Below are 17,193 nucleotides of genomic sequence, written 5' to 3'. Positions count from 1 at the left end.
TTTTTTTTTTTTTTTTAATTTTTAATTTAATATAGATTGAGTCTTCTTGCCTTTTTTTTTTTTTTTTAATTTTTAATTTAATATAGATTGAGTTTAATTATTTTTAATCTAGTTGAAGTTTGAAGTTAAATTGAAAGCAACAATTAGGGTAGCGTGTTGATTCAACTAAATTAGCATATTAATTTAAAGAAATTAGAGCAATCACAGTGGATGCAATTTCAATGGCCTCACTGTGTCTGACTCAAGGAATTTTTCACCCCCTTCGAAAATATTGTTAACGCAGTGACCAAATCTCAAAGACAAGAATATCGACGTCCAGGGAACAAAGCCTCGTGCAGTCGAGGTATCATCGAGGCGTTCGAAGGGCTTTATTTTCTTTCTCATTATTATCTCCTTCAAACATTCCAAGATCTACCACTCTCCGAACCTCAGTTTTTTTTTTGGCAAATCATCAAAAGGTTAATGCATTTTTTATCATAAAATCGTCTATCATTCAAGCAGGCGAACACATCTATTTTTCAAAAATTAGATTTTTGGGCGAATTCAATTTTGATTGCGATTTTCATTTGGAATTCCAATTTCAATTTCGATTGCAAATGATGCTATTTTGATTTGGGCGATTTTGGTTTAGGTTATTTCAATTTTGGCAAATTTAAATTCAATAATCAAATAGTGACGAGTGGTCCAAAAATGTTACATCACTTTAAGTTCCTGGTGTCACAGACTGACATTTCCGCCCTAAGTTCTCGGTCATAGTCTATCCCATGTGTGCGAGTCCCTTGTCCTGTACGGCTAATTAACGGTATATATCTTGGTACAGGTACGTGTTCCGCATATTTCTCCCACATTATACGGTATACCCAGTCTTGTTGCGCACAAGGGATGGTTGGTCTGGGCCTTTGGCCTGTGCGCCGGGCGTGTCAGCTTTCGGACACGTTACAAATGGTATCAGAGCCGACCTTGACGTGGTTGACGAACGAAGCGAATGAGTGACCGGTTCTCCGAGGGAAAGCATGCTAATGGCACGTCAAGGAAGAGCATATTTGAGCGAGGTTGGACATTCCAGAGTGGAGTGCTCCTTGAGAGAGGGAGTATGCTCGGCCATGCTGGTGCGCCAAGGTGGGCAAGCTTTGTTCGTGAGGGAGGAACCACGCTAAGGACGATCTTCGGGCAAAAAATGCAAAAGCCGCAACATAGGTGTCCCAAATTGTGTGCGGAGATGAGCGGCGGAGTGGGCAAGTTGTGGGTCGGCTATGGAAAACCTCGTTGGCGCTTGGTGAGCACAAAAAGTGGTACACGCGAAAGGGTCAATGGAGTGATGCCTGGAGGCATGCCAAGTGTGCAAGAAACAACGTCGGTGCACTCAAGTGACATCGCACGAGAGCGTTTGCGACTTGAAGTGGGGGAGAATGTCACGGACTGACATTTCTGCCCTAGGATCTCGGCCATAGTTCATCTCATGTGTGTGAGCCCTTTGTCCTATATGGCTAATTAACGACATATGTCTTGTTGCAGGTATGTGTTCCGTATATTTCTCTCACATTATATGGTATACCCAAGCTTGTTGCGCACAAGGGACGGTTGGTCTGGGCTGTTGGCCTGGGCGCCGAGCGTGTCAACTTCCGGCACGTTACACTGGCATACCAAAAAAGGCATGTCATATCCGTAAATTCTAAGAAGCCGCCACCTTAAAAATCATTGTTGGGTATCCGTAGTGACTTTTTTACTGGCCTCTCCATGAGACTAGACATATGATAACTCTTGATTTTGCCATATTTTATAGCTTATATTTATTTACTTATTTATTTATTTATGTCAAATTTTGATATCATTTATGTTAATTTATTCTAATAATTGTATTAATTTCATATTGTTTGTATAATATTAATTTATTAGTTTTTAAGTGCAATTTATAATTATTTTGGTGTATAAATTAAATTAATTGATGTGTTTCTTGAATTATATTTTTTGGCATTATTTATGTGTTATTTAAGTATTTAATTTTAACTAAATTAATTTTATTTAATAAGTATTATTTATTTAAAGAAATATTTATAAGATGTTCATTATTTATATAGGTGAAATAATGCTTGAAAACTGATATGGGAGCCCAAAACTGGCCTTAAAAAGTGAAAAAATGGCTTCAGAAGCGAAAAAATAGTCACCGGCGTGAAAGTCAACAAAAGTCAACGGTCAACGCCAGAAAGTCAACGCGCGAAAGTCAAAGTCAACCGTGCACGGAAGACAAGCGACGGCCGCACGGAAGGCAAGCGACGGCCGCACGGAAGGCAAGCGGCGGCTACATAGAAGTGCGCAAGCGCGGAAGGCAAGCGAGCGCGGAAGGCGAGCGGCGGCTGTATTTATGAGCGCGGAAGGCAAGCGAGCGCGGAAAGCGAAGCGGCGGCTAACACGGAATTCAAGCGGCGGCTGACACGAAAATATGAGCGGAGCGGAAAGCCATACGTGGAAGTGAGCGAAGCGGCGGCTGCATTAATTCTCGCTGCATTTATTGCCGCTGGTCAGCAGTGCATTTACTGCGCCGCCACAATAATTCCTGCACAGAATTCTGCTGCATTTATGTCTCCTGCACCCTCAGCTTCTGCATTTACTACACTCTCCCAGCTCCCTTAATTAAAATCCTGCACTACTTTTTAGCCAATTTTTGGCTATTTTTGTGTAATTTTTATTCTAAAACCTTCTAGAAAATAGGTAGTTATTAGTAGTTATATTAGTAGCTATTTTTAGAGTTAGTTATTTATGGTTATTTTTAGAGGTAGTTAGTAGTTATTTTTAGAATTAGTTATTTATTGGCGGTTGTAACCGTCAAGCTTCTAGAAAGCTTTTCCTCTATAAATATCCCCTCTAATTGTACCATATATATATAGATATAGACCATAGATAGATATGTGATACAATATAGATATATATACATACACACCATATATACACAATAATATACATTCCATTTTCTCCATTTTCTTTTCTTCCGTATTTTTATCTAGTTTAATAATACGAGATTTTCGGTTTTGTGTCGCGAGCAAACTGATTTTCTCCCCCTTTTTCTTTTAAGTTCAGCATATTATTTTAGCTAGTAAAATTCCTATCATATTTCTCCATCTCACCTTCACCCAAAAATTCCATGTTCGATTTGAATTGTTCAAGTTGGATTTCGACAAGGTTGCGGAAGGGCGACAGAAGAATCGACTATTTCAGCCCTGTTATGCGCCAAAAGCGGTTTCCGGGTAGTTCAACGTAGCTAAGTACGCGGGAGCCTTGTCGACCTGCTTAGTTGCTGTTCTGAATTCGATTTTGATTAAAGAGAGGTAATAAAAGGGGTAGAGCCACTAGCGGAACGGTTGGAAGAATAATTCATGGGGCATAGGCGGGGGTCTATTGGGTCACAGAGATTCCTAGTGACAGTAGGGTTTCTTGCTTATAATGTTCTTCGCCGGGTGTCGCTGAAGCCTCGTTGTAAATCCCCCAAGATCAAGTACCAACCGAGTCGATAATCAGCTTAAGCGAGCAAATGCGATCATATTCATTTCTCCGAGCCGCCCCGCAATTATACATATATTTTCCGCTATCACGCTATCGTCATCCCGCTCATTTCATCCATGGAAATCTAGTCATTAAGGAACGCAAAAGTCAGACACAAACGCCTCGCTTCATCCCTTTCGATGATACGTATATTTTATCGCTTTTTAGTTAGATTTAATTCCTGCAATTGATCTTTTCAGTTTCTTCGATTGCATTAACTCATTGCACTTTTTCTAATTAAATATAGGATATTCGCATATTCCCTGAGTTCGACCCGGACACTCACCGGTTAAAGAGATTTTTTTATTTTTGACGAACTTTTTGGAGTTACTACACGAACACGCACGACACTATTTTCATATATCATTTTTTTGTATCTTAAAAGATATTTTAAAAACTCTCCAAAAATCTTCGATCAACATACATCCCAATGTCAATGCATACAATCCAACGATCCTATAATACTTGAAAAAACATATTTATTAAACGTGCAATATCATCAGAACATGGATTACGTAAATATTGTGGTTTATAAATAGATATAATTTTAATGCAGAACTCCAATGTTGCCTCTTGTGCTATAGTTTCTCTTATTTTTAGCGTTTTATCCACACTATCAAAATAATACCCATATGCGATAACTCGAATCACGGCCATGACTTTTTGGAAGGGTGAAAGACCTATCCAATTCGTACAATCTGTAGGTTGCGTGAAATATAGATTGTTGTTGCACATGTCATGCAATATTTTAATAAAGAGTTCTCGACGCATACGAAATCCACGTTTGAAAAATGACTTGGGAAATCAAAATGTATATGATAAATAGTCCGCCCACAAATTCTGATGTCTTCCCACTCTATCGCGGTAAATATAATTCTTTCGCATGGGTAGATTTGTCTATTCAAAGTTGGACACATCCGGTAAGGATGCTCGCAACCATTCGAGAAAGTCTTGTTGAAGTTCTAACAAAATCCGTCACCCTTCTCCTTCTTTCATTAGTAACGATGCGATCATCTATCTAACATTGTTCAACTGCATCCGAGGCTCACTCTTCGTCGTCCTCCCTATCCATCCCTATCGATAAGAGAAAGACACCATTCACTACTTTGTATTTTTGTGCTTTTTCTCCACTACAAAGTCTCATGTCCAATTTGTATCGATGTGGTAGCTACTTCAATGATTTACTACATTAGACAACATTGGAAGCTAGACACTAATATTACATGTGCCTATTAATAAGGTGATGTAGCATTCCTGTGTTGCAAAAGTTCTTTTCAATGTGATTATTGCTCACATGTTTAGGGTTCCTTATAGTTCTTTTTTTTAAATCTTTCTAGTAGTACTTGTTCAGTATTTTCTTGTTGCACTGTCATATTCAGTCATTCATATGTTACTTTAAATATATAATCTTGTGTAGTCCTGCCATGAAGTGCTTTATTGGTACACATGTTTAGATATAGGTGATGAAATGAATTTAGCTATTGGGATACAAGTCGCCCAGTTGGTCATCAAGTCGCCAAAACAAGAAGCAACAAGACAGAGTAATTATTATTGCAGGGAAGTAAAAATCATTTTATACACTTCAGTGTACCAAAATTTTGGACTAAACTAATCACACATCTTCGTAAAAGTGTCATCCATGTGAAGAAATGGACAACTTAATTTTTAAAGATATTTTTTCTTCTACAAATCATCTCATGTAATGTCATGATTGTAATACATTAATGAAATATGAATGTGGCTTCAATTGCTAAAATATTTTTAGACAATTGACAACAAAATAAACAACACAAGATTTAATGTTAGTCAATACAGATGGATTTTTGTCGAAATAAACAACCCAAGATTTAATGTTAGTCAGTACAAATGGATTTTTTATGAAATAAACAACACGAGATTTATATATGGTAATTAAATTGCAGGATCAATGATTAAAGAAAAATAACATTTATATATAGGGATATTTATTCTGATTTAACTTCGTAGATAGATAGACATGTATACAAAGTTGAGGTTGTAGCTCTGCTCTTGTTCTCTACACTACAACACACAATGACAAACAATACACATTACACTGAAACGCACTGTAACTACTCGCTACTACATTCATATTGTAATACAATTATTTTCTAACTTCCGATAAACATTCTGATCCAACCACCATTTCCTTCCCATTCTCTACAACTTTTGGATCCCGAGCTTGCTTTTGCATTTCATATATAAGGGAAGAGCAAGAAAAAAAAAAAAAATTAAAAGAAGGTTGCAAAAGAAACTACTAAACAAAAAAAAAAAAAAGTCCACATCGTAATAATTAAACACCAGTGGTACACAAATATAATAATAAATATCACACCATAACATTGGTTTTACAATATAGACTACATCTTATCGTTACACAAGTTACACTAATTTGATATTAGCTTGTCATACAAATCTAGACCTCCCCATCCTTAAGAAAACACACAAATAAGTATTAATGTAGAAATAAAATATTCAAGATGGTTAAGTAGTGCAACATGTAATTCTCTATCTTTTCATATTTTTCTTTAGAGCATAAACATGAAAATCAGATATCGTTATTCCTATGAAGATACTTTGATGTAGCACTTGATTCATCACTGTAGGAAGGTTTTTTTTTTTTTTTTTTTTCATATAAAAAACACTATAGACTCTCTCATTTGCATCATTTTTCCAACAAAACCATTTGTTACATTAGTCTCGTTTACGATACAATCTACCAAAATTATTTTCATTTCTGAATTTTTTTAAAACACCTTCTTTTGCACACGGGCATGTTAAAGTCATTTAAATTGTTGCAATTTAATTTTGAAAAAGGTAAAAAATGAAAAATAAAAATAGTTTGTGAGTAGGATGCATCGATAATATTGCAAACTTGAAAATTTGTCCTTAACCTTGAACGCATGTGTATATATAAATATGTGAGTTCAATTTCAATCCATAGCAAGTCAATAAATTAAATTTCAATACGTGTTTAACAACTATGAATTTCTAGGGCACATATTTCCGAATAAATAATTGACTTAGCCTGAGTTGTTCAATTATAAAAATATGAGATGAAATCAACTCGGTAGTGCCCAAATTGAATGGATGCTTCCAACCGACCAAATCTGATTCTAAATCGAATCAACTTCTCCAAAATCAAAGTAATAAATAAATGAAGTCAAGAATTAACAAATCTAACCCCTACACCACCATGTCATCCCTTACGGGACACTAGTGTGGCTGTTCTTAATATTATATCACAAGACAATAGCATTTCTTGTGTTATATAAAATCATGGGTCCGTGTGAATTATGTATTATGCTATATTGTATAAGTTGTTTATTGAGCCAAAATCACAGTGTGCTGCATGAAATTATATAATATGATTTCAAAATATGTGATATATATTATATTAATATTTGTTGTATGAATTATAAATTGTATTGTACAATATAACTTATTTATTGTGATGAAATCACTCTAAATAAAATTATATAATGCATTATATACTGTATCAATATATTTTATCATATATTTTTTTTTTTTTCAACATAATAACGAAAACGTAATGAAATATAAATTTTGTGAGACTTAACTTATGATTCATATTATTCAATATTATTGGTTTACCTTTGTTTAGTTACTTTATTTATTAATATTGAACGATATTTTTTACTAAAACTACAAGCTAACAATATGACAAAAACAAGAAACAAGAAATTATTTTTTTTTTCTCTTTCTCATTGATAAGTATTAATTTATTATAAAATTATTTTAATTTTAAATTTAATATTAATTGTGATTAATTATTTTTAATGTAATTTAGACTCAGAATTATTTAATATTCTTTGTTTGTTTTTCTCTTTAACACTTATTTGTATTTGCTTTTTTATTATTTTATTTTGTGTATTGATTGAGAACTGTTTTATAGACCGCAAGTTGAAGACATGAGAAAAATTAATATAAGAAAATTAAGAATTTTTCTTCTTTCTCATGGTATGTATAAATTCATTCAAAATTTATTGTGATATTCAGTTTAATATAAATTATGAATAATTACTTTTAATTTAACTCAAAATTGCATTTAGACTTACATAAATTTTGTAACATATAATTTATGATTTAATAAAAAGGTGATGTAATAAGTTGAAAAAATAGTGTTTAATTTATTATTAGTTATTAAATATATGTAATGAAATTGTAATAGATAAATTGTTTACTACTTATACAATAAGATAAATTTAACAGATTACAAAATAATAATAATAATAATAATAATAATAATATAATTTTAGCAGGATTAAATGAGTATATTTTATATATTTTTTTTTAAAGAAAAATTAATATTAATTTGGTTGACTTTTTGGCCTAAGTTGACATCATGCTTCTATTTTTATTTTGAAAATATTATTTTCATAGAGGCTATTCAAAATCTATTCAAAATATTTTATTTTCGTCTTTTCTTAATAAATAAATATATATATATTCAGAGCTTCTTATTTATTTGTAAATTAATTTATGTCAATCATAAATAAATAGTTATACTTTTTATTTATTTGTATATATAAAATTTTATTTTCTGTAAAATAATATTCATATTGTTATATATTTTATTAAATTATATTTATTTAAATAATTAAATACATATTTTTAATTTTTTTAATAATAAATATATTACTCCCTCCGTTCCGGTCAAGATGACCCCTTTACTTAAAGACTCGGTACTTTAGGTAGTGTAAATTAGTAAGTTATTGATAATAAGTTACGATATTATTTTATATTTTTATATGAATAGTGTTGTTGGTATTTTAAATATTTTTAGCATTATAAATCAATAAAAATATATACAATATGGATCTCATTTGGCAGAGAATAAAATTTTATATAATACAAATAAATAAAATATTAATTAATTTATTTATAATTAACTTAAAACTAATTTTATTAAAAAGAAAATATTTTAAATATAGATAAAAATATTTATTTATCGATGAGAGATATAGAAATAAAGAAGTTTTTGAGTAGACCGTGTAAGAGGTTAAAAATTTAATTAAATTGATTTATATTTGTTAAATATATTTAAAATGAATAGATTTACTAAAATTAAAAAAGATCATCTTTAATTAAACGGACAAAAAAAGAAAAAATAGTCATATGTCACGGAAAGGAGGGAGTATATCATAAATTAAATATTAATTAAATAAATTACTTTACTATAGAAAAAACAATATTTTTGTAACAAAATAATTTTCATTCTTAAATTTATTTATTTTTATTAGTAATAATATTAAGAACGAAATTAGAGATAATATTTTATACCGTATGTCATTTCATTATATATATGTTATTAATTTTTATAGTGAAACTAACTTCCAATTGAATAATTTAACTGGTAACACGAAAATACCATATGTAATAGTTGGCACACCAAAACAAGGTTGTGATTGCGAATTGACTCCTAAAGTCAGCTACTTTTCACACTTTGTTTCGTCATTTGATTTTGTATATGTTGTTGACCGTTGACTTCATTTATTTTACTTTCCACTTTTATCCATTTATCTATACTGTACAACGTGAATAATGCCCGAAAAAATATTTTGCAAGCCAAGCCCATCAGTTCAGTGATCCATCATTTGGTCGGGCCCGACACTGACGTGTCTCTCTGACGTTTGGCCACGCGTCGGATGGCTAACGGCTGCCACGCCATCAGTAACGATAAACGGATAACAATAAAGGAGGAAGATGAATGCCGGACGCTCGCGCGGGAAGGAGAGAGGAGAATGGCGGGATTCTGCCTGCAACTGGATTGCTTGGGCGTCCGCAGAAATTTTGTGATGGCTATGGGGAAGGAAGGGAAGGGGAGAGGTAAAATTGAGAGGGTTGAGCTTCCGGAGAAGGTGAGGACTTCGAGGGTTCTGATAATTGGGGGAACTGGCAGAGTGGGCGGTTCTACTGCCATTGCGCTTTCCAAATTCTGTCCCGATCTTCGCATCGTTGTTGGCGGACGGAACAGGTATTGACGCGATTCATCTCGTTGTTATTTTGTGGTCGATCGAACAATTGTTCATTCTAGGGTTGAATTGATTTGATTTTAATTTTGATGTGAGTTTGTGTCTGGTTGGATATGGTGAATTTTAATTTTGGGTGAACGGACAGGGATAGAGGCGCGGCAATGGTGAATAAATTGGGGAACAACGCTGAGTTCTGTGAAATTGATGTCAACGATAGCAAATCGTTGGATGTAGCTTTGAAGGGTTTGTAATTGTTCTAAATATGTCTGAATCCTGAGGCATGGATTAAATAATCAAGTTTATGTGTTTGAATTCGACTAGGTTTTCGATAATTGATTTGTTTGTGTAGATGTGGATCTCGTCGTTCATACTGCTGGCCCATTTCAGCAAGCTAAAAACTGCGCTGTGCTTGAAGCTGCAATTCAGAACAAGGTGAGAGAAAGGTAATCGAGGAGATAGGGTGTGATCATATGGATTGATTTTCCATTAATTTTTGGCTTATTATCGGGACATGTGAATGATCGGATCTTGATGGTTTCTTCATTGATCAGACATCATATCTTGATGTCTGTGATGATACAAGCTATGCCTGGCGTTCGAAATCCTACATGGACAGAGCAATCGATGCGAATATTCCAGCAATAATAACTGGGGGAATTTATCCAGGAGTGAGCAACGGTGCATAATCCTTGTAAAACTGCTATTATATGATCTGTGTTGTTGAAAATGCTGCATAGTCTTTGCTGGATAGATAGGTTTACATGTTCTTATCTTGTGATTAATGAACAACAGTTTCATCAAATCTTACCAGAACAACTTTAAGGCATCCCTTTTTGTTGTCACAGTGATGGCAGCTGAACTTGTTCGTGCTGCCAACAGCGAAGATAACGGTGAACCAAAGAGGCTGAGGTATTGTTCTTTTTATGATTGAGGAACATATAATTATTGCCTATCCGGCTTATCGCTTAAGATTAACTCAAACAAGGAAAATCAAAAGCAATGTATTTATCCGTATCCGGAAAATAAGCATTGCTATTGCTTCATTGTTCTTTTCTTTACTTTTTACAATACTAAAAATGCTTGTCTGAATGCTAACTACCTCTTGCGCCAACATGCTACCTTATGCATAGATTCTACTACTATACTGCCGGTTCTGGTGGTGCCGGACCAACAATATTATCGACTAGCTTTTTACTTCTGGGCGAAGAAGTTGTTGCTTATAATAAAGGTTGCCTGGTAGGCTATGTTTTCTTGAGTTCATAACCTTTTATTGTTGATTCTAGAGGTTATATGTTAGTTAATTGTCAGGAGAGAAAATCAAATTGAAGCCTTATAGTGGAATGCTGAACATTGATTTTGGACAAGGGATTGGAAAGAAGGATGTTTTCCTCTTGTAAGTGTTCACATGTTTCTCAAGAGATTTTAATTCCTAAGTGAAAGTTAATCATTTCTTACATAACACATTCTGAAAGAACTTAGCAATCAGGAACCTACCGGAGGTGAGAAGCGTTCATGAAATTCTCGGGGTCCCAACTGTTAGCGCACGCTTTGGAACTTCTCCATTCTTCTGGAACTGGGGAATGGTAGCCATGACATATTTGCTTCCACCTGTATGTGAATGGGACTGTATATGGTGCATTTTAAAATTTTTTCTGAATGATCACATGATCCAGGCCATGACTGTCTGTCTGTTAATGATCCAGGAAACATTGAGGGATAGAGGTAAAGTTCAGCAGCTTGTTGAATTATTTGATCCTTTAGTCAGGGCCGTCGATGGAATAGCTGGAGAGAAAGTCTCCATGAGGGTTTGTCCACTAATTCCCACATTGTTCTATTTACAACATAATGTTATTTCCAAATCTGAAATAGATTGCCTTCCTAAGCAATAAGCTTCTCCCATTGTTTATTTCAAAACAGGTCGACTTGGATGGTTCAGATGGAAGAACTAGAATAGGGATTTTCAGCCACAAAAAGCTATCTGAGTCAGTTTTCTCTTGTGTTTTAACTTCATCAAAGCACAATAAATCCTGGAATTTGCATTCCTGAATGATTCACGTTCCAATTTGTCATATTGAATTCTCAATGTTGTTCAGATCAGTAGGGAATGCAACAGCAGCATTTGTGCTGGCAATGCTGGAGGGAAGCACACAACCTGGGGTTTGGTTTCCTGAAGAGGTACCATATCCTATTAACAAAAAATAATCAACTCAATGTGCTCCATTTAACCTCCTGGTTTGTTCCCGGTTTGCAGCCCGAAGGCATCGCAATTGAGGCAAGGGAGGCTCTCCTCAGCCGCTCTGCGCAAGGGACGACTAATTTCATCATGAATAAGTATGTCTTGGTTTATACTGCAAGCTAAATGTTCTTTTTAACAACTCTATGGTTCTTAATCTTGATTACTCTGGAATATTTATAGGGCTCCATGGATGGTTGAAACAGATCCTAAAGAAGTAGGTTTTGGAATTTATGTATAAGCAAAGATGTTCTCAAGCATGTTTAAGCTGCAGAGGTAATTCTGTTTTCTCTACCTTGTAAAGTATTAATCTGTTAGAAGCAGAATGAAATAGTAATTACCAAAAAAATTAGGCAGGATGCCAATTGCCACCTGATTGCCATTTGTTTTCAGATTATCTTTCCCCTTATTATGCATGTGCTTGACTTTGTATGCAAAAGAGACAATAATATGCCAAAATAGAGACACACAAATCAAAAGTGACGGCTGAACATGTTCAGAGTAGATCTAGATAGCGACATCTTCCTCTTGTGTTCCATTTTTATATTGCTACTATTTTCATTTTTTTTAGTCCTTTACATTATTATAAGTTTCTGTCCATGATGCCATGCCACCATCAGTAGTCGATAGGGATTGGTACAACAAAAATCACACCACCACCACAATATCATTTTATTCTTATTTTAAACTCCATCTTTACTAAATTGTCATAACATCTGATGCCACCCTAGAATGAGGCACATGAAGGTGAGATTACTATTAGAAAAGAGGAACATGTTAAAAGAGGAGAGGTCAGCAGCATAACCTGTATAAGCTAAAATCCAAACACACACTCACAAATAGTATCAGCACGTGAAATTGTGACCAGAATATGAAAGGACTGTGTATTGTGGTACAACTCTGGGATACCACTCACTCAACTGGGGCTTCAGCACCCATGTGAGCCTCTGTCCTATTGCTCCCCACCCCCCACCTCAAACAACAACCTATAATAACAGAACAGAACCCACCCCCCACAAGAAACCATATTCTGAAGCATGTTGGTAGGATTTGTTACACTCAGAAGAATGATCCTTGTTGCTTTGAAACTAGGCCCTCCTGATAACTGACCCAAACACTCCTAAATGAGGTTGGAAAATCACATCCTAAATAAGGCAACCATTATTTACTGTCTTATACACACCATTCAGAATCCTATGCAAGTGGAAAGTGAAAGTTAGAATAAGATCACTCTGCTTTTGCATTTTGGGATATTAAATATTACACTATCAAATGCAACTGCAAGTGTTACATACAGTTAGTACACTAATGGTGAGGGTTAAGAGGTAGATTTTTATTTTACAGTAGTAGGATCTTTGCTATATGCTATTGCTCTATTATGTTCTTGCACCACTAAAGAGACAGTAAAAAAATGTGAAAAGAGATACCCACTGTTGTAAAATGGAATTATAGATCCTTTCTCCATGCACTTGTATTTGATAGCTAGTTTGGTATTGATGATGACAATTTAATCTTGATGAGGTGTTCCTTACACATCCTTTTCTTCTGTTCTTCAGCTATACAGCTAAACGACTTTTCGGCTTCCTTGTATATACTAAATTTCTTTGTATAAGCATCTACATAGTTTAGATCAAAAGGTTAAATGCTGAAGTACATGTTTATATAGTCATGAGAGAGTAGTAATCTTACTTATCTATGTTAGTTCGTGCTAGTTAGGTGTTATTGAACCTGACATGATCGTTTTCGATGGCTTCTGGCCCAGAAGAAAACCTGGAAGTAGATTACAATTCCAAAATCTGATGTTTCTTTCTGAGGTGGAAATCAGACAGTAAGTGTTAATAAGTTAACAGCAGGATAATACCTGTGCAGTTGGTCGTTACATAAGCTTATCGAAGCTGCTTGGAGTGGAGAACTGCTGGGCAGCGGATTATTACTATTGCTAGAGGATGGGTTTGTCACAGTTTCAGTATCATTGTTGAAAGATTGGGTAAATGCAGAACGGCATTCTCCGGCTAATTTCGTAGGAGTAGAAAATAGATTATCCGGAAGTATGTGTTCCAAGCTGTTCTAAGACCAAAGGATCAATTGTACAATCAGGATGTGACAATCTTGGATGATAACCACAGAATTCATCGATGTGCAATACCTTTCAGGTAGAAGATGATCAAAACCAGCCCCATTTACATGCCGTAGTGATTCAGTTCCCTCCAACACCAACTTCCGATCAACGGGGACAGGAGATTTAGCTCCTTCTCTGTTACGGTCGAACTCTGCAGTAAGGAACAACAACAACAACAGGTAACTGGGGTGTAAATCTTGTTTCAAGATATAATTGTCTGTTCGTCTATACCTTCTTGATTAAAGACATCGGAAGTAGTGAGAGAATTTTGATTCATCGGATATAGAGACTGTCTAGGAGAGGAAGCCGGAATGCCGGTCCTCAACCTCGGCAGGAAATGATTGTTTGGGTGTTGTGTTTTCAGGTCCATCAGTTGCATATTCGCCATTTTTCGATTTGAAGTTCGACAATGGCATGCTGCAGCTCTGCCTCCTCCAGTTTCTTCCTCAGGATCATCTCTTGTGAATCATACAGCAACCTTGATCCTACAGGTTAATATATACATACATACGTAAGTATTCACATGCAATGAAGCAAGTAAGAATCATCATTTAGGTTTACCAATGGGGAGATCAATATGTTCTCTAGATTCGACGACCGAGGGGCTTAAACAAGTCGATTGTTTCCTGCAACGACAACTTGTTGTTATTAGTGAGAAGATTCCTCGACAAAGATGAAGATGGATAGGCCAAAGTGTTACTTGTTGAGGGATTTCCCTTTCTCCTTGTAAGGCTTGACAAGAACGCGAGAATGGCGGACGAAATGAGGATTCCCTTTTGCGAGGATGAGCTTAACAGTCTCCGAGTACGCGAAGGTCATAAAGCCGAACATCCTTTTCTGCTGATACGGAATCCTCACATCTTGCACCGGTCCATACGAGCTTCAAGCAACATTACAAGAAGCAATGTCAGTCAATAGACAGCAAGTTGAGCAATTGAGTGTAGGAATAGGTTCAAGTGGCTACCTAAAATAATTCGATACATCGACCTCCCTGAAGCTACTGTTGGCTGGAAATGTCAAGTATATCTGCCGTGAGCTGGAAAATCATGTGGATTGATCACCATGTTGCAAAACAAATTTGGACAGACAAAATCAAGATTGCAATTAGAGGTAATAACAATGTCTTGAAAACAAAAGTCTTCGTTTTGTGACCTCGGATTGTCATTGTGGAAGGAGTGGTGGTGACCTCCAGGAGCAGCCATGAGAGGACTAAACCTATTAGTGTTATTATGGTTTTGAAGAGGTTTGAGTCTGAAAAAGTGATGAAATAATCCAGAAGTTGTTGGAGAGGGCAGATGATGAGTGTGCAAGAACTTGCAAGAAGTGCCATTCTTGCAAAAGCCCTTTTCAAAGTAGACACAAGGCCTCCATAGAAGCTTTCCCCCTTCTTCTTCTTCTTCTTCAAAAGAAGAAGAATATTGGGGTGATGGCCCAAAATCCAAATCCTCAGCATAAGGGTAGTAGGCCATGGCGTCACTTGTTCCACTAGGGCTCAGTACTGTAGGAGGATGAGGATGGTTCAAGTTCAACTCGAACTCACTCCCGCCATTAAAATGGAGGGTTTTGTTATTAGGAATAGGAGGATAAGAGAAGAGAGAATTGTTGTTGATTAATGTTGGTGGAGGATGCCCAATTCTAAAGAGGCCTTGCCTTAGCTTGGGCGACATGGGAGAGGAGAAGGGACTGAGGGCAAAAGGCTAACCTTATCATCATCATCATCATCATCTCCATCTCCATCTCCATCTCCATCTCCTTGTCATCAGCCTCAACCTCAGACTGCACCAGTAGTAGTAGTAGTATGTAAGCCATGATTTTGGATGCGATCCAAATTCTTGATTCGAGACATCACTACTTTAGCAGCCTCCCCTCCGATGTGTCCATTGATTGAATTCACTAGTAGTAGGAGCTCTGAAAACAGACCATAACTAAGAAAGAAAGACTTCCACTGATCAACTCAAGTCGTCACTGCAGCTGCCCTCGACCCTCTCAATTCTGTTTCTTCATTTCTTTCTCCTCTCAGAGGAGAGAGTGATGGTAGAGAGAGTAGTGTGTTTCTTGAAAGAAGAAGACGTTGGGGAGGGGCAATTAGTAGTATTATTATTAGTGCACGAAGTTTTTTATTTATTGAATTTAATATTAAAAATATATTTATATTTTTTTGTATAAATATTTTTCGAATTATAAAATATAAATAGAATTCTTAGAAATGAACAAATGTAGTACTCCATCCGTAGAACTATAGTTGAGTTGTGTAATAATAATGAAAAAGTAAAAGATAATTTTATAGTGATATGGTTATTTATGAAAATAAGACTATGATAAACAAAAATGATAAACAAGACTACTGTATTAGAACATACGGAGTATTATTTTACTATTTAAAAATAAGCATCGGTAAACGCCGATCAAATATAATACCCTATAAATTAAATTTGACAAATAAATCACATTAGACGAAGAAACTACGTGGCAGATGAAAGTGTAGGGTTGGAGTTTGAACCAAGAAAAATTGTATGTGGACAAAGATTTAACACCATAGTGTTATTAAAGGGACAGGGGATGATGATATTTGGCTTGCTAATCATTGCCATTAGCTTTATGCACTGCAATATCTCTCTCAAGAACGCCACTGTTCTTGAAAACGATATTCTTTTTTTCTTTATTTAATTAAGATTTATTACCTTTAATATTTTATTTTATTCTTTTGGGTTTTCTTTTTTAAGGCAAGGAGGAATTAGTGGTGTTTTTCTAAAAGACATAAGTTTAGAAAAGAAGAAAAAAAAAAAATGAAAAAAAGAAATTGGCATAGTTTCAACGTGCATGTTTTATTTGTTAGTACACACCGCCTACCTATGATATTCCTCAGCTCTTAAAAAAGTATATATTTTTTTTTAGTGATATTTTTATTTTACATCATTATTTTTATATAAAATATATAAACAAAAATATCAGTATATTATTTTAATTATTCACTATAATTAAAATATTATTTTTTCTGTCTCAATACAATAGTTTTGTTTATCACTTTTGTCTGTTTTCATTTTCATAAATAACCATATTACCATAAAATTATCCTTATTTTTTTATTATTATTATACAATTGTCACTACTTTTTACACTAATATATTCGCAAGGGCAAAAAAGTCATCAATCCTTACATTTTATCCACTACCAATATAATATCAATATTTCTTAAATATCGTGTCCAACACAATAAGACTATATTTTTTGGACGGATGGAGTATTATTTTTTAAACACCGTCAAAAATAAATACTCTCTTCGTCCCAAA

At 34.8% G+C, this 17,193-nt stretch overlaps 2 protein-coding genes across 3 annotated transcripts; one reads left to right on the top strand and one right to left on the bottom strand.

The window, feature by feature from the left end:
• The first annotated feature begins 9,209 nt into the window (after positions 1–9,209).
• On the top strand, positions 9,210–13,788 carry LOC127258886 (uncharacterized). 2 transcript variants are annotated; one of them, XM_051285938.1, is made up of 14 exons: positions 9,210–9,553; positions 9,697–9,794; positions 9,901–9,983; positions 10,103–10,229; positions 10,397–10,460; positions 10,682–10,779; positions 10,860–10,944; positions 11,038–11,161; positions 11,255–11,356; positions 11,469–11,533; positions 11,645–11,726; positions 11,803–11,882; positions 11,968–12,060; positions 13,654–13,788. In XM_051285938.1, exons 1-13 carry the CDS (start codon positions 9,225–9,227, stop codon positions 12,023–12,025), a joined length of 1,395 nt encoding a protein of 464 aa, XP_051141895.1. In that variant the 5' UTR covers positions 9,210–9,224; the 3' UTR covers positions 12,026–12,060; positions 13,654–13,788. The 2 variants fall into 2 exon arrangements, with proteins under 2 accessions (XP_051141895.1, XP_051141894.1); XM_051285937.1 differs by lacking the exon at positions 13,654–13,788 and having other exon boundaries at positions 11,968–12,181.
• A 142-nt stretch (positions 13,789–13,930) lies between these two features.
• On the bottom strand, positions 13,931–15,570 carry LOC127258888 (zinc finger CCCH domain-containing protein 23-like). The gene is made up of 6 exons (XM_051285942.1): positions 15,056–15,570; positions 14,868–14,939; positions 14,604–14,783; positions 14,465–14,529; positions 14,135–14,388; positions 13,931–14,054 (listed from the first exon to the last, which is right to left on the bottom strand). Exons 1-5 carry the CDS (start codon positions 15,568–15,570, stop codon positions 14,273–14,275), a joined length of 948 nt encoding a protein of 315 aa, XP_051141899.1. The 3' UTR covers positions 13,931–14,054; positions 14,135–14,272.
• Positions 15,571–17,193: the final 1,623 nt, after the last annotated feature.

This window comes from Andrographis paniculata, unplaced genomic scaffold (genome assembly GCF_009805555.1).
Source record: "Andrographis paniculata isolate CXL003 unplaced genomic scaffold, ASM980555v1 Contig5END, whole genome shotgun sequence".
NCBI lineage: Eukaryota > Viridiplantae > Streptophyta > Magnoliopsida > Lamiales > Acanthaceae > Andrographis > Andrographis paniculata.
This window is presented reverse-complemented; position numbering and strand designations above follow the sequence as displayed.

Bases quoted from the DNA above. Each gene is read 5' to 3' on its own strand.
- LOC127258886 (XM_051285938.1), top strand. From the start codon at position 9,225: ATGGCTAACGGCTGCCACGCCATCAGTAACGATAAACGGATAACAATA. The intron at 9,984-10,102 runs GTGAGAGAAAGG...TTCATTGATCAG, and splicing joins AAGCTGCAATTCAGAACAAG to ACATCATATCTTGATGTCTG. The intron at 11,534-11,644 runs GTCAGTTTTCTC...AATGTTGTTCAG, and splicing joins AGCCACAAAAAGCTATCTGA to ATCAGTAGGGAATGCAACAG.
- LOC127258888 (XM_051285942.1), bottom strand. From the start codon at position 15,570: ATGTCGCCCAAGCTAAGGCAAGGCCTCTTTAGAATTGGGCATCCTCCA. The intron at 14,784-14,867 runs GTAGCCACTTGA...TGTTGCTTGAAG, and splicing joins GATGTATCGAATTATTTTAG to CTCGTATGGACCGGTGCAAG. The intron at 14,389-14,464 runs GTAAACCTAAAT...ATTAACCTGTAG, and splicing joins ACATATTGATCTCCCCATTG to GATCAAGGTTGCTGTATGAT.